Source organism: Poecilia reticulata, chromosome 2 (assembly GCF_904066995.2).
Source record: "Poecilia reticulata chromosome 2, P_reticulata-male-v2, whole genome shotgun sequence".
NCBI lineage: Eukaryota > Metazoa > Chordata > Actinopteri > Cyprinodontiformes > Poeciliidae > Poecilia > Poecilia reticulata.
This window is the reverse complement of record NC_088831.1, coordinates 44,062,351-44,084,738: the sequence shown is the minus strand read 5'-3', so window position 1 is coordinate 44,084,738 and position 22,388 is coordinate 44,062,351. Positions and strand designations below refer to the sequence as shown.

Sequence of the window (22,388 nt, the reverse complement as noted above, 5' to 3'; positions counted from 1 at the left end):
ACTTATTTATAGAAAAACACAACAGTAATTGAAAAAGTCTTTAATTCAGTGCCTGGGTGAAACAATACAGTCATACAAAAAAAAAAGCATATTCACAGAAACAGTTGAGACATCAGGCCAGGAAAAGTACGAAGCTCTGACCTCAGCATGCTGGTTTTTCTGACAAATATTAGCCAGTTTGCTCTCAAACGTTTCACAGTGTGGTAAAAAGAGCAAAAATATTTATCTCAGGATCAACATTTAATTTAAAAAGAACATTGTTCCCCGGATGACCAACATGAATGATTTTAATTCAGTTAAATGTACCAGCTTCTGGAAATTATCAGCAGAAAAGCCTGTAGTGATGGGGTGTGTGATAAGGCACAGTTGTATTCTGTTTTTTTTATGTTGTGTGAAAATAAAATGAGTATTATTTTTTTCATTTTATAACTTCATTTAAAAATAAATATCTATTCTTTTTTTATTTTAAAATAATCCTTATAAATTTGCTGTAATCCACCATTACCCCAAGTCCAGTGGTGAGCACACTTCCGCTAATCCGCTAATTCTTTGTCTAGCACTTTAGCATTTTTGCTTACTATTGTTTTTAGCACACACAGCTTCTCCTAAAAATAATTTCTCTGGATAAATCCTAAAGCACCAATTTAATTGTTTTTTTTTGTAAACTTTCACTTGAGTAAGGCTTATAAAAACAAAAAAAAAACCTAATTGAAAACAAGATGTGATTTATTAAAGCTATAGTAGTTGTAACTCTGCGGCAGCTTTAGCATTAGCATTTGATGTAAAAATGTTCCTGTAAACAAACTAAATTGATTGCTCTTTAGCGTTAGCGGGACTGTTTATGAGTGATGCTTTAGGATTAGCGCAGCTAACATCGTATCTAGCGGTGCCCACCACTGCCCCAATCTATGCTGAAGATGAGAAAATAAAAGTAAAAACTCAACTCCTAAAAGAAATGCTAAAAATTGGAGGATGGATGAAGACAAAAAAAACATTGATAACATAAAAATGAACACAAATAACAAACATGTAATATACAGAATTTTAAAAAAATTAATTTGAGAATGATACTTTCTGCACTTAAAAGAAAATATGTGCCACTGCTCCGGAGATAAAGGACCAACAGTTTCCTGCTGGATCCTTTTCTTTAGCGTTTCTGGATGCTGAACGTCCTGGCAGGCAGGAAAACCCCTCGGGGGGCAGTTCGTCCTCATGTTTACAAGCTGCGTTAGCATAAAAATTAAAAGGAGGGGGATAAAAATTTACCAGCTGAGTTTACAAAAATGTATTTAGCTAGGGCCCTGAATGCAGAGGATGGATTTATTATTTGGAGGGCGACGTGAAGGCGTTCTCGATGCAGAGGACGATGTAGGAGCCGGAGCAGCTGCTGGGCGTCTGCTGCAGGAGGCGGCCGCTCTGCAGGGACGACGCCAGGCCCGTCACAGCGTGCTCGCCCGCCCGCCACGTTTCACAGTAATGATCCATTTGCCGGTGGCCCTTTTGGCTTGATCCGTGCCAGACCATCTTCTCTGGCCTGGAGGGGGAACAAAAAACAAACAACAACTTTAAATCAGGCGTGGAAACAAACACGGCCACGGATTAAAATCTGGAACGGTTAACAAAGACTCACCATGCACTGTCCCTGAGGATGTCTCTGCCGTCAAACGAGTATAATGGTACATTCTCCCTCATTTTGTTGCTGTCCTCACTGAAGATGGACTCCCAGCTGCTGAACAACACTTGGTTCTGAAAGGAGAAGGAAGGAAATGGTCAGACTCATAAAAAGAAATCCATGAACAAAAATTAGATCATTTCAAAGCACCAGATTCAGAAAATGGATGAAAAGCAGCTATTTGAGAAGCGATTGATCTTACTGATGAAGATGTTTTCCAAAAAAATACTTTCCTGCTCTTTTTGTTTCCTATTCAAAGACTTTGACAAAGTCTTATTTATTTATGGTAAACTACATTTGACAGACAGGATTCTCTAAGTGTATTTGAGATTTCATAATTTTAAAAAGTCAGAGGTAAAAATGGATCATCGCAGCATCTTTTTTGACCCAGTCAGTCAAAATGACCCTAGCACAGCCTCTTCTTGGGAAGCTAAAGTGCCCTAATGCTACTTGACATGGCACTGACTAGTGTTTGCAAAGATCCAGTCATGGAGCAACATCTATTTTCCTTGGCGTTAACTTTTGTTGAAGTTTGTTCATTTTATGTTTTACAGCTTTTGTGGCCAGTTCTCATAAAAATACATTTTAATTTAGATTTGGCGAGATAAGTAAAGGATGTATCTGGACAGTTGTCTTACCTTCAGGTTCATGATGGGGAATCCGTTCCTGTCCGACCTGCGGACGATGGTGTAGAGGTCTTGAAGCCTGGAGGACAGGAAGGCTCTGAACGTTCCCTTCAGACCAACAGCACGAGCCTGCTGGAAGCACAGGAAGTCCGCCCCGCGAATCCCTCGCATGTTGCCGATCTGAGGCGCGTTCAGCGCTACGAGGTGGAGCTGAAAGAGAAGAGAGGCTAGCTTTAGCTTTTTATTTTAAGATGCTTTCTCACATTGTAAATGTATGTGACAAGGTTTGATCAGAGTTGGTTGTCCAGTTAAATTTCTTGGAGAGTTTATATTTGTGATGGTAGGACAGATGAGGAATGTAGATGATCTACTGGTTGCTATGGAGATGTGGTGTTGGTCTTTGCTGAGCATTGGAGATGTTTTCACCTCTCTTACCATCTTCCTCGCAGGAAGACGAACCTGGATCTTCACCTTGTTGGTCAGAGTTTATTATTTAAACTTTCTTTAAAGGGTAACTATAATCAAAGTCAACTTTGCAGATAAAATGTATAAATTGGTCCCTAAGGTTGCTATCCTTACGTTTCTGCGCATATTTGTGTGACTTGGTTTAATTTTGCAATGTTAAACTTAAAACCGTCTCAGTGCTGCCCTCTTTGGTTTAATCAATCAGGAGTTGGTATAGTGAACATGGAGAGCAAAAAAAGTCTCCAGTAAGACAGAAAAAAGTCGACAGATTTGCCTCTAGTCACATTTCAGATAAAAATTTGCCAGAGGGTCTCGCTTAACCCTCTGTGATCATCCAAACTCTTGGCCACGCCCTTCACTATCACTTGGCTCCGCCCACTTTGGTGGAATTTTTTCTAATTTAATCATGGGGCTTTGCTGTAGATGTGGAAATGTTTAGATCAGTAGATGTTTGTTGTAGCCATTTTCTGATTAACATCAAAACAACTCTGAGTGCGTTTAGTGGTATGTTCTCTTATGTTTCCCATCTTAAAGAGTGGCTAAGAGAAAAATGGTGGCCGTTTTGTCATGTTTATACTGCAGTGATGCGTTTAACTGTTGTACTCACTCCTGATTCTGACGAGTCAGCAGCTGGCACCACAGGGGGGCTGGGGTGCCGCAGCGGGGGCTCAACGGGTCGGATAACCGCACTGCTCTGGGAGTAATGACCCGCTCCGTTGTTGGAGGTCCGTTCTGGGGCGTGGGGGTACACCACCACCGGTGGGGGCTGCACTTCTGCCACCTCGTTGCCCTTTACATGAAAAACAAAGAGACTCGGAGATCAGAACGAGTCGGGAAACGTCAAACCGAGTTACTCTTCAAAACGCACCAGATCTCCAAAGAAGGTCCTGTAATCTCCGAGCTGAGGAGAAAAACTGTCGGTTAATACTTTACATTAAACTCTTTGAACATTATAATGACACATATTCATGGAAATGAAGATGATGGTGTGAAGACGTACGAGGACTTGTCGAAGTCCGTCGCGCACTCTCAGATAGAGGTCTGCTTTGTCCAGGATGTAAATGAGACTTCCTTCCGGCTGCTGCCGGGCCGTCGCAATCAAGATGTCATACGACCTCAAGACCGTCACCTGTGGAAATAATAAACCATCTTTAGAGCATAAATAACTGTAAGAATAGGTGCATAGCACATTAGCTGACAGACATAAGGTCATTTAAAATACAGAGGTGCTCGTACCCCAGAGGAGAGGCCGGGGCTTCCAGGGGGGCCTGGCGGACCAGGAGGTCCAGGAACGCTGACGGCTTCAAGTCAAAACACAAACAGAAGTTAGTAAAAAGGTCTCAAATATTACAAATCTGTACAAAAACTCCCAACCAGTTCCTCCTGGTGTTTTGACTCTAAAGCAGTTTGGTTTACAGAGGAAGACTACAAGGAGTTAGATTAAAGTCCAAATCATTATTCCTCCACTACCGTGCATGTTAGTGCTGATATGCTGTGCCAGACATTGTTTTGAATTTTGGTGTCATCTGTTTGGACTCATCAGTTTTTAAAATAATAATTACATATTCAATTGCTTTTCGTTTTTATTTTATGCTTTCACACCTGATAGTCTGGTAGACTAGACTGGGGACCAGAGTTGCAACATTTGTTACATTTTTAGCTGCTGTGGTTCTCTGTCTCTCTGCACTGAGTTATACGAACCAAACCCTTTGAGCAACCTGTTCCCCTCCTCGCCTGTGGGGGCCGCTGACCAAGAACCACTGAAGGAAGCGACACAAAAACCTCTGAAAACGACACTGACACAACTTCCTTCCTTACGAATGGGAAACAAAAATGTAATGTCAGATTTTTGTCTCTTTTGTGTTTGGCTAAAAACCACAAGCCTTTTTTCCTGCTAGCACTAGGCTAATGTATTTGTTCTGGTTGCATTTACCCAGAATGCCCTGCTCTGTAGTCCACTTCCTGCTTTTGGAGCGGTCTCCGGTCCGCTTGGCGTTCACATATGTATTCAAACTGCGCCAAAGTTCACTTCGTCCACAACAATATCACAGTTGGTGTCTTGCAAAAATAGCTTCAATCTTTTTCTTGCTTTCATTTAACAAGTTTTTAACTTAAACTATTTAATTTCTTTGTCCAGTTTGTCTCTTGAAACAAACCAGCTCATGTGATCACATGGCCCAGTATTGATGTCTCATGATGGAGGTCTTGTGTTTTCTACAGCCTGGCTAAAAACAGGCTCAGAAAAAACTACTTACGATAATTAGGTCTGTATGTTCCAGAAAATGAGGGATTCCCAGGAGGTCCTGGAGGACCAGGTGGTCCTGCTGGACCTGGACGGCCATCGTAGCCAACACCTGGTGGTCCAGAAGGTCCTGGTGGTCCAGGAGGTCCAGCTATAGACTCTCCCTTTGGACCCTAACAGGAAAGGGGAAACGGATCAGGGTTTTTCTTCAAAAGAGATTCTGGTGCTGAAACTAAAATCACTCAGAACAGTGGTAATTTGCTATGAGGGATTATGTTTTACTAGCTCACGTGTTCCTCTTTATGTTTTATTTCACTTAGTTCTTCTGCATTACGCACAATTTATTGTCTGGTAAATCAGAATTTTAAACTTGTTCCCTTTCGTTCATTAATATAGTAAATGTTTATTTACCTTTTCATACTTATTCTTTCATTATGTTTAGATTTGAGTTGGGCACCGCTAACTAAAAAGGCAGCTATGCTAACCCCAAATAATATTTCCAATAAGAGTAAAGTGTTATACCAGTACGGCATTTAAGAGAAGCTAATGCTAAAGCTTCAATTCAAAGTACATCAGTCATTGGAAAAACTACAACCAATTTCACTTTGTCCTTTTCTGCATGTTTCTTCTTTCAAATAATGTTGGAGGAAACTGAAGTGCTGTTTAAACAGTTTTCACCCACTTCAAAATAAGAGCATGAACAAAAATATCTAACTAGTTAATGAATTCTTAAGTTATTAACCAAAACTTCAACTCAGAACTTTGTTGAACTGAAAGTTTACAAAACTACCAAGTAAGTTCGGACTTCAGATTTTATCCATACAAATAAATTTAGAAAAAGCAAAATTAGCAAAATTGCTAAATGAAAAAGCAGATTAGTAAAAATGTGAGCATCACTGAATAAACTTTGAGTCTTGAACTTTTTCAATATGAGAAGATTGTTTTTGAAATTTAAAAACAGACAGATGGCTCTAACCAGCATCTGCAAACCTTTCCAACTTCCTGGAGCATCTAGCTGAAAACAAGTTAGCTTTAGCAATAATTGCAAATTCAGTTTTAGTTTGTTTTAAATCATGACTGAAAGGTCAGGTCCACATGGTTGACTCTAACATTAGCTTCCCGTAATTACCATGTTGGTATTATCATAGCTAATGTTTATCATTAGCACAGCTAATGTTTTAGCTAGCAGTGACTGTTGAGCGTTGTAAGTGTGTGGCTCTCTCTGAACTCACTGGTAGGCCTGGGTTTCCAGGAGGTCCTGGTGGGCCCACTGGTGCTCCATAACGTGGGTCGTAGTATCCACCACCTGGCTCTCCTTTCTCCCCCTTCACTCCTGGATCTCCCTGGTCTCCCTTCAGCTCATTCTGTCAAAGAACATTACGATCGTTTGTCAGTTTACTGCAATCCCAAAATCAGAGAAAATTAAACTGAGGTGACAAGATGAGGCGGATTACCTTAAATGTGTAGATATCAAAGTTTGACGCAGTTCCTGTGAGGAAGAGGAGGAGATACTTTAGTGATGAAGATACTCCGGAGAAGGACTACAGAGATGAATGTTTCAGGATTACCTGGGATCCCAGGAGATCCACGGTCGCCACGCTCTCCTTTTTCTCCCTTTACCACTGCAGCAGAAAACAGCATTTTACAACAAATATAGCGCCGTGAAAACGGTGTTTAACGTCTGATCGCCCACTTTTATCTCACCATTACTTTGTAGGTTAAAAAGTAGTCTTAAAAGTTCCCAGAAAATAACATTTAAAACCCTTGAAACATGCTTGTAAATTATTTAATCTATTAACATTGTTTTATGGCGCCCGTACCTTGGTAACCCCTTGAGTTTTCATCAAAGCGCTAAAGAATGAACAGAGGAACGGAATCAGTTTGGAGGTAGATGAGTTGCATTAACTTGGCATGGAAAACTAGACGTGGCTCTTTTGGGCTCACATTAAAGCGATCCAGAGAAATGGCTGGGCCTGGAGGTCCGGGTGGTCCTGGAGGTCCTGGTGGGCCGGCAACTCCCTGTAGGAAACACATGACTTTATGGTTGGTGTAGATTCAGCATGAAACGCTGTTTAGGTAACAGGAACAGTCTGCGTAGCTCTGACAAAAACACGAAGATATGGCTGAACGTTCCCATCCAACTTTTCCATCTCATGATCTTTAAACTGCTGTCCAGTAAAACTCAATATGTTCCCAGTGGTCGGCGTATTACTGGCAGATTAATTTTCCCAGGTCATGTTTAGATGGTCAAACAACTTTTTACCAAAACATTATTTCATTTTGGTAGCAGGTAAACCAAGCAAGCCCAAAGCTGTTCTGAAAAAGAAAAACCCAGACAGACTCGCGCTGATGTTAAAACTATTATGCTTCCTTCACCAGGTTAGGATAGGTCTACGGGCGATACATTACAATTTTCCACAAATCATTTTTAGACGATGAGATTTTAGTCTACTCAGTTCTGCCTGTTCAAATCAATTCCACTGGGGTTGCTAGGTGACAGGGCGGAGCTTTGCTGGGGTTGCTAGGTAACGGGTTGGGGTTGCTAGGTGAGGAACTTTGCCTGCTGAATTGTGACGTTGCATTTTGGAGGTTTTTTTTAAACTGATCTTTTTTCAGACAGCAAAAAACAACTCAAAAAACAGCTGGATGTTTTTTTTTTGTTTTTGTTTTTTTTAAGTGCTTGTAAGTGGCTGTTTTTAGAAGCAGTTGAGACCCAAAAAAGAAGTACAAAAAAGAGCAAAATGTGATTTTTGCATAATACTTATGCAGTACAGGAAAACGAATCCAACTTACCGGGTAGCCATAACCTGCACCCCCTCCTTGCTCTCCTTTTTCACCCTTGTATCCATTCACACCTGGACGACCCTGATGGATAAAAATCACTTATCATTTTTCCTGCACTTTATAAAGCCTCAGAAACTCTGAAATAAATGTACTTACGGGTCTTCCTGGCATTCCTATTTCACCTTTCAGTCCAGGGGGCCCCTGAGGACCCTGCAACAAGACAAAATAATATAATAAAACATTGAATAAATAATTGCAGACACTTAAAAATCTTGAAAATGTAAACTTACAAAAGGTCCGATAGGTCCTGGCAGTCCTCTGTCTCCCTACAGAAACAAAGTGGAGATGATTGGCATAGCAAATGGGAACAAGAAGGAGCTAATGGGAATAAACAGACGGATGATGAGACTCACCTTGGTGCCTGTTAGGCCTCCCAGATACAAAGGATTTCCATCTGGTCCAATTATCAGGCCTGGTTCCCCTTTTTCACCCTGAACATACAAAACTGATGATGAAGATGATGGAAACGATTAGCAGCTTGATTTCCAGTTGATGTAAATAACAGGAGTTCACCTTCAGGCCATAACCTGGTGAACCAGGGTCACCTCTGTCCCCCTTCGGTCCAACAGGACCCTGGCAAACAAATAAAAATATTAAAGTGAGAGATTCAGAAATAAACAGCCTCAATCATTACAATTAGCCATGCAGGTCAGCCTGGAAACTTGAGCAAATCATTGTATTGAGCCTGAAAATGTTTTTTGTCATTGTTTAGATGTGGTTAAATGTTCTGCAACTAAAGTCCAAGCATTAATGAAGAACAAAGGAATCAAATAAGACTGAAAGCTTACAGGAAATCCAGCTCTACCGGGTAAACCAGCCACTCCCTGAGAAGAACAGGAAACCAGTTAATGTTTCTTCTTAAACATTCAGGGAAAATGCAGAGACCTAATCAACTCATCCTGATATTTACCAATGCAACACGACGGAAAAATACACAAACTGTCAGCTGAAGTTAAACATTTTGAGATTTAGAGGCTGAAATGGGCTGAAGTTCGTAGTTGTTTTATGTGAACTCACGTTGTCAGATGGCTGGTAGATTATTTGTCCCGGTGGTCCAGGTGGACCAGGTGGGCCTGGGAGTCCGTTTCCATCTCGACCAGCATCACCCTGTCGAAGCAAATTAACCCACCAAGCAATGAATGACTATTCCGTCTGTTATCGCACACAAAACTAAGCTAAATAAGCCACAAAAGCAACATGAAGCCGTTCTGTATTAATAGTAAAAATTTCACATATAGCACCAGGAATTTAGCTAAGATCATATTTACCGTCTCTCCTTTGTCACCTCTGTCACCCTTTTGTCCCTGTCAAGATCAGGAGAAACAACATTTTACAGCATTATAGATCAAAAAAGCACTGCTCCTTTAAATACCAGGCCCTGATAATTGGGGTTTGATATTTGATGCTGACAGTATGTGGACCTAATTCACTTCACAAGCATGTACATATCTAAAGATATGTTTTAATTTGTTCCTGTTTGTTTCTTGTATGAAATAAAGTTGTGGGGGGGGTGGGGGGTAGAGAATGTGAGGAGAAGAAACATGACTGCTGTCTTCACCCACTTCAAAATAAGAGCATGAATGTAAAAGTCTAACTAATTGAAGAATTCTTGATCATTGGCCAATAATCTTTATTCAACTGAAAGTTTACAAAACATCCAAGAATTTATCTGGGAAAATTAATTTAGGGGAAGCTAAGTGGGCTAAATGTTTTCAAAGTTAGCCAAAATGCTAATGTGCTAAACAGAAATGTAGCTCTGTTATTAGCTGATGAAGAATTATTTGCAGTCTATATCTGTCCATTAGCTGAAGCACTCTGACCTTGGAGGTGCCTCAAGGTCACTTTCTTAGATTAAATCAGCTTGTTTGGTAATTTTTAAGCAGATGGTGCACAGATTTAGAATTTATAGTCTGTGTTATAAACTGATTAAAAACGGACCTAATTGTTGAGCTTTGCATCAGATAACATGATCCATGTATGCAAATCTCGATGATCAGCCGACTGATTGACCATCCTGTGCTGTACAGCTTTCACATAAAGTTCAGTTTTTCTCACCGGCGGTCCGGGGAAGCCATCCAGACCTGGCAGTCCGTCTCTTCCTGCCAGACCCTGCTCACCTTTTGGACCTTGAATTCCTGGGAAACCGGGTTTACCCTGCAATGGTAGATTTACAGGGAAGGAAAGAAGAAAAAACATCTGAAACCTTTGAACCTTTTGATTGGCTGAGGAAAAAATGTGCCAAATTTTGATAGGATGGAGAAACTTTGAAAGGTTTTTCCAGTTGTTACCAACTTCAGAACATTAACTAGATTTGTTATAGTAGGACGAAAGTTGGGTTTTCTTAAAATGTAAACAAATGAGAACAAAATCCTATTAATGTAAATATTTTTAAGCTGCTCTTATTTTAGACCAACATTGTAAAATAAGTAAAATATGTTAAATTTACACAAAAAATGTGAATTTGCCTGCTTTGGTCTCGCTATCTGCCAAAAATATTTCACATTTTCCAGACTTTTCAACATTTTTTCCAATTTTTCTTTGCCAATTGTAAAAACTTGGAGATTATCATTTAACATTTTCATGATTAACCTGAAAACTGACAAACTATGGCAGAAGGCCACCCTTTGGCTCTTCTTTTAACCTTTCACTGTAGCTTGTTACTTACTGGGTGTCCAGGTAAACCAGGAGGTCCCTGAAAATACAACATGTGCTTTGGTTATTTGAAACTCATAAGTTTTCACAGCCAAAGTAAATAATTAACAGTTGCGCTTTGATATTCCTTTTCATTTAATTAAATTAAGCTTATTTTAACAGTTTTTAATAGACATTTCTACCCTAACAGATCAGAGACGCATTTAGGGCTGATTTAGTTTAAACGTAATTCAATCCATATTTTATTAGACTTCTGGAGTAATTAAGGTACCTGTATCCCTTCTGGTCCTCTGACACCAGGAAGTCCATTAGTGAAAATCCCACTGGAGTCCTCCATGTCATCCTGAAGAACAAGAGAAACAGTGTTAGGGCAAAGTAACACATTCATTATGAAGTGTGTTTATCTGCTTGTATTGCTGCTAGTTAGCCCAAGTATTATGTTGCTGCATCAGGAATCAGGCGTTTCCAATGTACCACTCTTGCTTCTTTTTCCCCCATCAGTGTTGAAACAAAAGCTGTGCAGCTTGATTAAGAAAAGTATGCTATACTTTTGGTTTTGGCTGGACTTCTGTTGCGAAATCAAGAAATTTCAGCCCAGCTTCCTGTTTAATGGCTCACAGAAAATTGGACTGTATCTGAACTGAACTGGCATAACTCATAACTTCACTGGTTTATGCTGTATTCATAATTTTCTGCACCTCACCATTCAAGATTTTTGATAGTGTAGCACAATCTATAGGCAGGGCTATTACAGAAAAGGCAGGAATTACCGTAGCGACCAGTGACTATGCATTTTAATCATGGACTTGTTTCTCATGTCATAGCCCTCCCTCCCCCATAAGTTTGTTTACCAGTGCTGGGCACAGCTAGCTAGAACAGCTACCTCTACTAATGATAAATCTATACACCAACAAGGTATTTTGCGGAAGCTAATGCTAAGCGTCAACTTCAATTCAAACTAGTTCAGCCCGTGGATAGACTACAACCCTTGAGCAGCAATTTCATTTCGACCTTATAGTTTACGTGTTCCATGTTCTCCTTAGACATTGTTTGTATTTTTTCTCTGTTTTTGATTTTGTTCCTGAATGTTTGTTATTTGAAATAAAGTTAGGAAGAACATCAACAGAAGTAAAGTTTAGAATTTATCAGAAAAAATTCATTTAGGGGAAGCTAACTGTGCCAAACATTTTCAAGGTTAGCTAAAGCGCTAAAAAAATAGACCTGCTACATTAGCGAATTAGTGGAAGTCTGTCCACCACTGAATACTACTTTGTTTAAGCATATCTGCTTGTTAATTTCATTGCATGTTAATTGAACTCACAAATCCAACCCGATGACCTTGTCCTGGAGGCCCAGGAGGTCCAGGAGGACCAACTGGTCCCATGGGTCCTGGCAGGCCAGCCAGTCCAGGCTCTCCTGCAGGTCCCGGTAAACCAGATTCTCCTAGAGATCCCTGTGGAGGAGAAACACGGGTCTCAAAAATTCACTTTTTTCACTTTTCTTGGTAATTTTGCAATAAACTTTAAAAATAGTGATGTCACACCTTTTGTCCAATTGCTCCTGGGAGTCCAAGGTCGCCTGAATCCCCCTAAGGACGTAACAAAGGAAAAAGAAACATTTTTATTCACAGCAAAATTAAAACTTGAATCTTTTATTCACCTCATTAGGTTTTTTGAGTTTTTTTTAGAAACACATTTTTAGCAAAAGCATGTCCTGAAAAGCTCTGCTAATCCACCTCGTTTGCTTTTTCCGCTTTTCTTTAATTTCTTTGTTGTATTGTTAGAAGGATGTTGGAGTAGGGGATTCGGTCATTATCTGTTATAATCAGTGGAAGAGATGGTTTGACAGATACCATGTGTTTTAATTCAAACTTTTAACTAAAAATCTATTTTCTACAGGCAGAATCAATGTTTGCTGCATATTAGATGGTGTTAGCATTTAAATGATAAATCGTATGTTCCAGTAAATCGGTACCTTTTCGCCCCTCGGGCCAGGAGCTCCTGGAAGACCATCAGCACCAGGTAAACCAGGCAGACCCTAAAGTCCAAAAGATTTGGTTGTCGGAACTTGATTTTGGTTAAAGCGTTCTATCATCAGCATAAGCAGGCAGTTTGTTAGCATGAAAACAAGAGAATGCAGACGAGTGAAATCCCGTTTTCAGTCGGAAACCCTGCATCCACTCATCTGGATGCTCCGGGTTTCCTGCAGTGGTTTCCGATTGGAGTGGACTGTTCCACTTACAGGTTGGCCAGGTGCTCCATTTTTTCCTGGAGGCCCAAAAGCTCCAGAGTTCACGGATGTGCTTGCTGAGGGAAGACCGGGAGGACCCGGGGGACCGGGAAGACCTGGGGGACCTGGAAGTCCCTGCATCAACAATTATAAAGATTACAAATATTTCCACCTCCAATAGATTCTGGTGTGACTGATGAGGACCAGAGAAGGCCGGTTCTGTTAGTTCTCACCCGAACGGAGACCAAATCAGGGAATCCAGAGGCCTCCATGTCCTCGAATGTCTGAAAGATTTGTTTTAGAATCAGCTGCAGAAAGCAGGACGAAGTTTTTACCTCACAGCAGGATGTGACTCACAGATCTGTATCCTGTACCCGGTGGTCCTGGAGGCCCTGGGGGGCCCCTGGGGCCGGGCTGGCCCTCTCCACGGTCGCCCTGTACGAACCCGCCTCATTAGGACTTAAACTGAAACCCTTCAACAATCTGCAAACTGGGTTTATCTAACCTTCTCTCCTTTAGCTCCTGCGTCACCCAGAGTTCCTGGAAACCCTGGAGGTCCCTGAGGCCCCTGTTTAAAAGACAAATATGATCTTCGGCCCCTGAAACATTTTATTTTGGAAGAAAAAGCAGAAACTACATACAGTTTTTCCATCTTCACCGGGATCACCCTGCGGGGACAAAACAAAGAACACCTGAGTGACTTTCAGCGTCTCCACAGAAGTCTCACGTCTTTCCTTCAGATCCACTCACTGGTTCTCCATCTTCTCCTGGTGGCCCCTGAGGACCTGCAGGTCCAGGCGGTCCACGCGGCCCAGGAACCTTCGAAACAACCGACCCGTCTCGGTCAACTGAATACTGAGTTGCGGCTCCTGGAGATCCAGGGGGCCCAGGTGGTCCTGGAGGGCCTGGTTCACCCTTTGAACCCGGATATCCAAACCCTGCACTGCCCTGGAACAAAGGAAGGGTCCACATCATGACACTTCTAATACTTCTGATATAGAAATCAATAGGTTAAACGAATATTTAAAGAACGCCACACCAAATTTAATAAAGAGCAGCTAATGATGATAACATGCTTGATTTTAATCAATAAGGCAAAAACATTTGAGTCTCCAGTTTCGTCAGCAGATTAACTGGTTAAGTTGCGGCGAAGCTACTGGTCAGACAGGTGAGCTGATGACTAGAAGATGTGAATTTATAGCTTATTGTTGGAAAAGACTTAGAATTTTCAGGTCGCTGACTAAATATTTGCAAATCAGCCAAATAAAAAATTAGCCAAGATTTGAAAAACAAATTGAACAAAAAAAAATGTACAAAAACGGCCATCTTAGTCATATTTAGTCCCATAGTGAGTATTAGTTTTTTATTTTTTTATAATTAAAAAAACTGTCTTAATTTAAAAAGTTAGCTTTAGCATATGAGAGACCGGGAAACGGTAAAGAACATGAAAAAGTGAACTGAAAATAATAATCAAAATTAACACAAAAACGACAATAAAAAAGAAAAGACGGGGGATATATTGGTCAGATTTCTCATTTAAGCCTTTCGGTGCTCAGGCTTGTACCAAACCGTTTACTGTTACACCCTCATAAGAACAGGTTTATAATATCTTCATCTCAGGAAACTCAGAACTGTTTGTCTCTCTTCATATCGGATCAAAAACAAGAAGATTTCCTCTCTGGACGGATCTGTTCGTCGTCTATGACAAGGCGACGACAACTTTTTAATCTAATCGGTAATCTGACAGACAGCTGTGACTTACCTTTGCTCCTTTTTCACCTGGTTCTCCCTGGAAATAAAACAAAAAATATAAATTATAATCCAGTTTAAGAATACAGTACAAATCGCTGTAAATGGGAAAATAAAAATACGCTGAGTAACTTTAGTAAAACTTTCTGTTTTTGTTGAGCAAATGGCAGGAAAATCCACCCAAACTTCCAGAAGTTTTCCTTTTTTTTTTCTCAGAATATTTTAGTAAAATTAGAATAAGCTGCATGGGTTGGTGGTGACCACGCCTCTCGCCCAGAACGATAGCTGGAGATGGGCACCAGCACCTCCAGACCCCGCTAGGGTTTCAGAAAATGGATGGATGGGTTGGTGGTGTTGGCTGCAGGGCTTCTAGCTCCCTCTAGTGTTGATTTGGTGTAACTCAACTACAATCTGCTTTTGGAAGGTTTTTACTGATGATGTAAAAGCTAAAATGTAAATACAAATTGCGATATTGAGTCAAATGAAATATTTCTAAATATTAAATCACTTTAGTTACTGTTTAGGTGTTTATCATGTCTTCCAATAACATAATTACCAAGTGATATTTTCAAATTTCCTGTCCACTTTTAAACATTTTTTTAAACACGGTGGCTCCTACCACCGGGCTTGGCGTGTTTTCCTTGGGAAACCCCGAGGAAAGATTCTGCTGCTTCGATTTTGATGACGGTTCATTTATAACAAGTGAATCAGTTTTTTCGTTCTACACTTGGTGTTCTTGTCATTGAGAGGAATTTCAATGTTATTTATGCTTGTTGACTTGTGTATTGAAAAGTTAAAAACTGGTGTAACTGCAGCTCCGAAGGTGTTTTTGGATAAAAATGCTCCGTTTTGTCTGGCCGACCTTTAGTCCGCGGATTCCCCCTTGGGAGCCGGAGCCTGCGTCTCCCTTCGGCCCCGCCGGGCCCCGATCTCCTTTCTCTCCTCTGTCGCCTTTTTCTCCTTTAGCGGCGACTGCACCTGGAAAGCATAACCACGGGACACATCCATTAACATCCCGATGAAAACCTCGGTAGATGATGAACGACCGCATCCCAGAGAAAAACGAACGATCCCTGATCCCAGAAGGAGAAAGGGAAGGAAGCAGGATTCCTGCTGTAATTATGTCGTTTAGAGGCCAGGTGAAGTGGCGGTACGTCTCCCACCTGCCTGCGATTTGACCCAATTTGACCCGACATGCTTGATATCCCGATAAATGAGTCACTTTCAGTAAGCAAGGTGTGAAACGCAGCCTGCTGCTCCAAGGAATGACTTCTGGAAACATGACTGAGGCTAAATGTCGGGTTATCAGTTACAGACGTCTCTGCAGCGTGAAATAAACTGATGCCACCTCCTGGCTTTAATGACCTACTTTAAAACATCAGTCCAGCCAGAATGGTTTTCAGAATCTTCCTCCTCCTGACCCTTTTTTTCTTTTAATCAACATTTCCAAGTAGGCCAATATATATATTTTTAAGCAGCTAACAGAATATTCAGTTTTTGTGCTAACTTAGCCTGTGGTTAAGTTAGCAAAACCACTGTTGGTTGTGGTGTCTCCGTTTCCTCTTGACAATGCCCCATATCAGTGGTGGGTACAGCTGTGCTAAGGTGCTAATACTGGAGCTAACTTTTCGCTTAGCGCTTTTGCTAACTTTGACAAAGCTTAGAGCACTCGGCTTTCCCTAAAGAGCTAACGTACTTGGCTGTTTGGTAAACTTTCAGTTGAGTAAAATTCTTTTGAATTTTAGTTATTGACCATCGAGAATTCAAGCTGTTAGACTTCACTCAAAATAAGAGCACATTTATGCTCTTATTTTGAAGGGAATAGAAACGGTTTACTCTTTCCTTTAAGTCGAGACTAAAACCCACCTGTTTAGAGTTGCCTTTGATCAGTAGTAGCTGGAATATTGCTCATCGCATTTGCTTGATGATGGCATTTGACAAAACGTGTTATTGCTTGTTTCGTAATTGGTGACTGTATGTAAAGGACTTTAAATGCCGTGTTGTTGAAATGTGCTCTACAAATAGTCTTGCGTAGTTGGACCAAAAAAAGAAAACTTGCTTTTTTGGGCCTACTACGCACCGTACATTCAAGACAAATGGACTGGAGTTGGATTAAAGTGGACCAAACAGGGCTGGTATGAACGTAACCTTTGGATCTAGAGTGAGAAAAGAGATAGAGAGGTGTGAAAAAATGTCAGGTGCCATAAAATGTTCTTGGCAAGAGTGAAAATAAAGGTTTTCCAGGCAATGGTGAGACCAGAGATGTTTGGTTTAGAGACAGAACCAATGAGGAAAAGACGGGAGGCAGAACTGGAGGCTGCAGATCCCAATCTGTTGAGGTTCTGTTTGGGAGTGACGAGCATGGAAGGGACCAGGAATAATCAGAGGGACAGCTCGTGGTAGATGCTTTGGAGGCTGAGACGGCGTGGACATTTTCAGATGGTTATATCTGCAGAATGGGTGCTAAGGATGGAGCCACGGGACAGAGAGGAAGACCCAAAGAGGGATTAATGGATGTGGAGAAAGAGGAGATGAAGTCGGTGAGAACGAAGAGGATAGGACTAAGTGGAGACAAATTATTCACTGCAGCAAAAGAAGAATTAGAGACTTTTCTTCTTTCTCTAAGCCTCTTTATTTATTGCAGTACTCGTATTGTCCACTAGATGGAGACATTTATCAGTCAACGTGTTTTTATGCCCTCTGATCGTCTCAGTTCCCTTTAAAGACCCAGAAACACAAAACGCTTCCGTCTGTCCCACGATGTGACTTGATGCTAAAGTTTGTCTTTAGAGCCACAAATGTACTGTGGAGTATTAGGATCAGAATAAGAGATTTGTTCTGAAATTATAAGTTCCTAATATTATGATTAAGTAAGTTTAGCAGAATAAGGGCACAGCATTTCTAAAATGAATCAATGCCAAGGTATGATGTTACGTTTTTCTCGTTTTATGTCTTTATTCTTGTAATATTATGATTTTATTTTGGTAATATTATGACTTTATTCTCGTCATCACAAGTTTTTCCTCATATTAGTATTACAAGGAAAAAAAAGTATGACTTTATTTTACTAATCTTTAATCTTTTACATCTTTAATCTTGTGATATTTTGTTAAGACTTATTTCTCATATTAATACATTTTATTTTGGTAATATTCTGACTTTTTGTATTAGTTCAACTTCTTAGTTACTGTGACTTTATTCCGGTAATAATATAAGTATATTTTCATATTATTACGAATTTTTTCTAGTATTACTGCAACTTTATTCTCCTACCATTATGAGTATGAGTCAAAGTATTTTTGTAATTTTGACTTTTTTCCTGTAATTGTTTTTTTTTTTCTTAGCCTAACCCTAGTTTTCCGTCGCATTTACATCTCCAAAAGTGAGAATCCTGAAGTCCTTTAACAATAACTGACAGGAAACAGCAGATCCAACAGGGTTAAGTGTGAAATGTTCTGATTTTATACAAAAATTTAACTGATCCAATGTGAAAAAACATAAAAGTAAATGAAGAAATGATGTGAAATGTTACCCGTTTGCGCCTTCTGCACGGGCTGCTCCAGCGGCGGCTGTTGGATTGGAGGAAGAGACTCGTCGGCTGTCTGCAGAGAAACAGCAGATCCCAATTTAAATTTAAAACCTGCAGTGATTTTGCTCCATTTTCTCCATCTGTACCTCCCACTGAGAAAAGCTTTTGTAAACAACGCTGCATCATGGGAAAGAGTTTCTCCCTGTAAACATTAATCACAAGCCAAATGAGTCATGTTCTGCAAACTGCTTTAATGTTGGGAGACTGGAAGTGAGTTCTGCTTGTACAAACGATCCCAAGCTTCTCACAACACAATGTGCCGCCTGTTTTCATTCATTTGTGGCTAATTTACTCTGCATATTTTTGCACAACTTTACTTTTACCTAGCTGAGGCTGTGAAGGTGAAGTCATCAAATACCTTAAAGAATAAAACCTCAAATATGGAGAAAGTTAACATCTTTAATAGACTTTTATTCTTTACAATTAAGCTGAAAAACAAACTAATCCTTTGTAGAAAACATGCAAAATGTGGAAAAAATATGATTTTAATGCTTTACTGAAGCATCCTTTGGTTAATTTTTAGCATTCATTCTTTTTATTTGGAGTCTTTCTTCTGAAGTCAGATTTCCACCTCCGACCATCTCTGGTTACGACTTGTAAGATCAACTTCACGTTTCAATATGGCCGCTACTCACATCAATAGCAATAAGCTGTGGCAGAAGAAAGACGGAGAGTGGGGCTAAAATCAGAGGTACATGTAGCGCCTGCAACTCTAAACTGAACAATTTGAAAATGATGTTTGCTTAGAGAAAGTAAACCTTGAGATGGTGTTAGTAAGAGATACTGTTAGCTCTAGACAATTGTATTAGCTGTAGCTAATGGTGTTAGCTCTAATGAGTGGTGTTAGCTCTAGCTAGTGGTGTTAGCTCTAGCTAATATTTTAAACAGTAGATCACAAGCCAATCATGTTTGTTTGTTTCAGATATCTCATGTTTAACGCTGCATGAAAATGTAAAGGCAGTTTTCCTCAATCCAGATGTTTTCATTAGCTTCCACCACCTTGACTTGTTTTGCTACGTTTTTTCTTTTGTTAGTAGAATAATGTAGGATATTTGTCCCATAAAGGAGTTTAAATCCTTATGCTTCTCCATAATAAAACCTGGCATCTTAAAGAATATAGTTGCTTTCAACAAGTATAATTCTTTGACCTCTCATAGCTCTGTGTAAGTAGAATGATTAAAAATGCAAAATACATTTGGAAATTTGTCAAATTAAAGTTGGCAATATGTTTCCTGACTTGTTTGCCATAAATGTTTTGCAATTTTTCAGAAAAATCATCTGGAACATTATAAAGGCAGCGGCGTTATGAATGTTGTAATGCTTGAAACGGTTTCGGTGTGATTTGTTTTCCCTTTGATTCTGCTCGCACCGCAGAGCATATCCGTCATAACGTGTGGATTGTTTGGGTCGTTTGGCTCCTGTTTACTCTCTGGAATCACTCTGTGGTCGCTCCAGTCAGCCAGCCTATAAACGCATCAGGCCTGAGAGAGGAAATGAGAACAACAGAGGCAGATTTCTTCACTTTGTTTCTGAAAACCTCAGATTGTTCCCTGTGGGATAAAGACGGGAGCGTGTAGAAACGTTCAGGAGGAGGAGGAAATGAGGACCACCCGAAGGTTTGATGTGATGATAATTAACTGTATTTCTCAGCAGGGAAACATCCTCCGCTCTCTGTTGCACGGCATTGATTGACCTGAGAATCCTCACTATTTTAACTTGATTTATGGATTATTGTGATGAAGAATGGCCTGATCGCTTAAACCATCCGTCATGGCGGCTAACGACAGGTTGCTTAGCGTTGATGCATTTCTAGTCAGTGAAGATATCGTTCCTCCACAGCCGCTAACACGGGGTTAGCTCAGTGTTTGCCCTCTGCAGAATGAAAACACTGCAAAAACACAAAATGTTACCACGTATCTTTGGTCTAGTTTCTGGTGTAAACATCTTAGTACACTTGAAATAAGACAGAACTAACTTAGAAGTTAGTTTTCAGATTGTTTTGATTCAATAATAAAAAAGTAGTCACTCCATTACTTCAACATTTTCCCTTAAGTGAAATAATTTACCAGTGGAACTAGTCATTTTTTCATCAAAATTACTAAATTATTGACTTAAAATAAGCTCCTGTTTCTTGTTGAAAAGAATCTTGTAAATTAGTTTTTACACTAGAAATTAGACCAAAAATACTTGGTAAGATTTGTTGTTTTGTACAGTGAAGGCCTGTTAAAATATTGGTCCAGACGTTTAGAAAATGTGGCACCAGAGGTTTGCATTGTTTTGTTTAACTCGAGCATTAAACCAGTCAGAGAATGGAGATCTTTTGTGTGAGGATAGATTTCAGTCGTCTGCTGTAACATTTTCCAAGGTTGGGACAGACAAGAGGAGCTATTTCCATCAGTTTGACCAAGAAAGTGAACTCTGGTTCGCCTACAAACCAAATCTCGGTTTTGGTTTGGTTGAACTCTGGTGTGGTTTGAATGCATATGTGGACACCAAGCAGACCGGAGACGGCTCCAAAAAAGGAAGAGGACTACAACGCAGGAGCAGTCTGGGTAAATACAACCAAAACAAACGTCCCAGTCTAGCACTAGCGGGCAAAATGGGTCCTAGTCCGGCCTTGTTCCTGCTATTCACTCCTGGCTCCAGCAGTATACGGCTTATATGAGGAGCTCTGTACTTCTGAGGACCGTAATTGTTACACTGATGATTATTTAAAAATTATTTCTTAAAGGTGACCGATTGTGTTTCATACAAAACATGTTAATTGCATTTTTTGTACAAAATGATTCTTGGACAATTAGGTTTTAGTCTGACAGGTTCTGCCTCTACTGAACTGTTTAAGGGCCTCTATCACCAAATCCAAATAAAATGCTGCTGCCCCCCCCCGACTCAACGTTTACACTCGCAGGAGAAAATTTCTGCAAACAGATTCAGAGTTATATCACTGTACATCTTTAAAAAGCAGAAGTGGAGCCTCCTGCACAACTAGCAAGAATGCAGTAAGTGTTTTTTCAACAACTAAATACTTGCCTTTTTCAGCAACAATTGTACAGGGCATACAGCAGTAAAACTAGCTGACCAAACGTGCTGGAGCTCAGCACGGGACGGAATTCTGCTGGGGTTGCTAGGTAACGGGACGGAAAGCCACTGGGAATGGCAGGTCACCAGACGGAACTCCGCTGGGGTTGCTAGGGAACGGTGGAATGTGACTAAATAATCAAACTCAATTTTCCAGACACCACAAAACATAAACTTTTTGTCAAAAACAGCAGACTGTTTTTTAAGCACTGGGACTCAACTGTTTTTAGGAGCAGTTGAGACCCAAATGGAAGCAAAAATGTGAATTGTGGATAATAGGTCCCCTTTAACACTGGATTTCATTCCCATCTTTTTACAAGATGTTCGGTAAAAGTAGCAGCAATCGTTAAACCTGAAACCTGATGCCTAACGGGGGGAGCCTGATCTGGCAGTGACCCGTTAAAGACTCGCTCTGCCATCCATCCATCACGGTGGATTCCAGGAAGACAGAATGGAAAGTCTCACCTCTGCTCTCCGCCTCCAACGGCTCGCCGCCCGAACTTGCCTCTTAATTGCAAGGGTTGGACGAGCGAGCAGAGGATGAGACGGGACGTGTGAACAGATCCTCGTCAGATGGAAAAACATTGGCAGGTGGACATTAAAATGCCAGCTGTTTCCCCAAACATGACATTTTCATACAACATGCTGATTAATAAACGTCTGGAGGAACGAAAAAGAAAATAAATCCTCATAAAAGTTGCTCAAGACTAGACTTCCGAAATGAACTACCTGACCTCAACCTCAAACTCCACTTTGTTGGTTCCTGAAGGCACGTTGATGGAGAAACCAGTGGAAATACCAACGCCTGGAGGCGGCGGGAAGCCTCCGACTTGGATCGGACCGGATCCAAATTGACATCTGGTTTTTCTGACTCCTCTGTAATTGTAAAAACGCTGCGCTCACTTGAACTGGCTGGAAGCTGCAGCACGTCTTAGCCTTGGTGTCAAAATGTAACGGATAGAAAGCAGAAAGAGGAAAGCTGAGGAGATAAAGAGAAGAAGAAGTGGATAAACTCCCTGAAAGTGACGTGACGGCATGAGGAATGCTAGTCACGGCCACTTCTAGCTTTATTGTGGCCCCTGGGTTATCAAAGTACAATGACGAGATTCCTAATCCTTTAGATGTTCCACAATCTATTACATTTTGCAAGCCAGACAGTTAAAATTACAAATCTAAATTAAACTGAACTATGTAAACTATAATACAAAGAAAAGAGCAGTAATTTATAAGTCAATAAAAAAT

At 40.5% G+C, this 22,388-nt stretch overlaps 1 protein-coding gene across 5 annotated transcripts in view; it reads right to left on the bottom strand.

Annotated features, from left to right (window-relative positions):
• Positions 1-25: 25 nt before the first annotated feature.
• The window catches only part of col18a1a (collagen type XVIII alpha 1 chain a), a 72,780-nt gene continuing 50,417 nt past the window's right edge, over positions 26-22,388 (bottom strand). For all 5 annotated transcript variants that reach the window (XM_008404262.2, XM_008404263.2, XM_081604707.1 and 2 more), the window contains 36 exons: positions 18,012-18,081; positions 15,342-15,457; positions 14,493-14,519; positions 13,481-13,678; positions 13,372-13,398; positions 13,236-13,298; positions 13,088-13,165; positions 12,964-13,014; positions 12,743-12,865; positions 12,476-12,538; positions 12,045-12,089; positions 11,823-11,954; positions 10,773-10,844; positions 10,515-10,541; positions 9,905-10,003; positions 9,118-9,153; positions 8,867-8,956; positions 8,638-8,673; positions 8,363-8,422; positions 8,203-8,280; positions 8,080-8,115; positions 7,946-7,999; positions 7,799-7,870; positions 6,950-7,024; positions 6,826-6,856; positions 6,574-6,627; positions 6,460-6,494; positions 6,238-6,369; positions 5,019-5,178; positions 4,000-4,064; positions 3,764-3,892; positions 3,632-3,664; positions 3,371-3,553; positions 2,311-2,508; positions 1,631-1,746; positions 26-1,534 (listed from right to left, as the gene is read on the bottom strand). In XM_008404262.2, the coding sequence (XP_008402484.2) occupies positions 1,324-1,534; positions 1,631-1,746; positions 2,311-2,508; positions 3,371-3,553; positions 3,632-3,664; positions 3,764-3,892; positions 4,000-4,064; positions 5,019-5,178; positions 6,238-6,369; positions 6,460-6,494; positions 6,574-6,627; positions 6,826-6,856; positions 6,950-7,024; positions 7,799-7,870; positions 7,946-7,999; positions 8,080-8,115; positions 8,203-8,280; positions 8,363-8,422; positions 8,638-8,673; positions 8,867-8,956; positions 9,118-9,153; positions 9,905-10,003; positions 10,515-10,541; positions 10,773-10,844; positions 11,823-11,954; positions 12,045-12,089; positions 12,476-12,538; positions 12,743-12,865; positions 12,964-13,014; positions 13,088-13,165; positions 13,236-13,298; positions 13,372-13,398; positions 13,481-13,678; positions 14,493-14,519; positions 15,342-15,457; positions 18,012-18,081 (3,075 nt within the window). In that variant the 3' untranslated portion in view covers positions 26-1,323. The remainder of the gene's footprint in view (positions 1,535-1,630; positions 1,747-2,310; positions 2,509-3,370; positions 3,554-3,631; positions 3,665-3,763; positions 3,893-3,999; positions 4,065-5,018; positions 5,179-6,237; positions 6,370-6,459; positions 6,495-6,573; positions 6,628-6,825; positions 6,857-6,949; positions 7,025-7,798; positions 7,871-7,945; positions 8,000-8,079; positions 8,116-8,202; positions 8,281-8,362; positions 8,423-8,637; positions 8,674-8,866; positions 8,957-9,117; positions 9,154-9,904; positions 10,004-10,514; positions 10,542-10,772; positions 10,845-11,822; positions 11,955-12,044; positions 12,090-12,475; positions 12,539-12,742; positions 12,866-12,963; positions 13,015-13,087; positions 13,166-13,235; positions 13,299-13,371; positions 13,399-13,480; positions 13,679-14,492; positions 14,520-15,341; positions 15,458-18,011; positions 18,082-22,388) is intronic.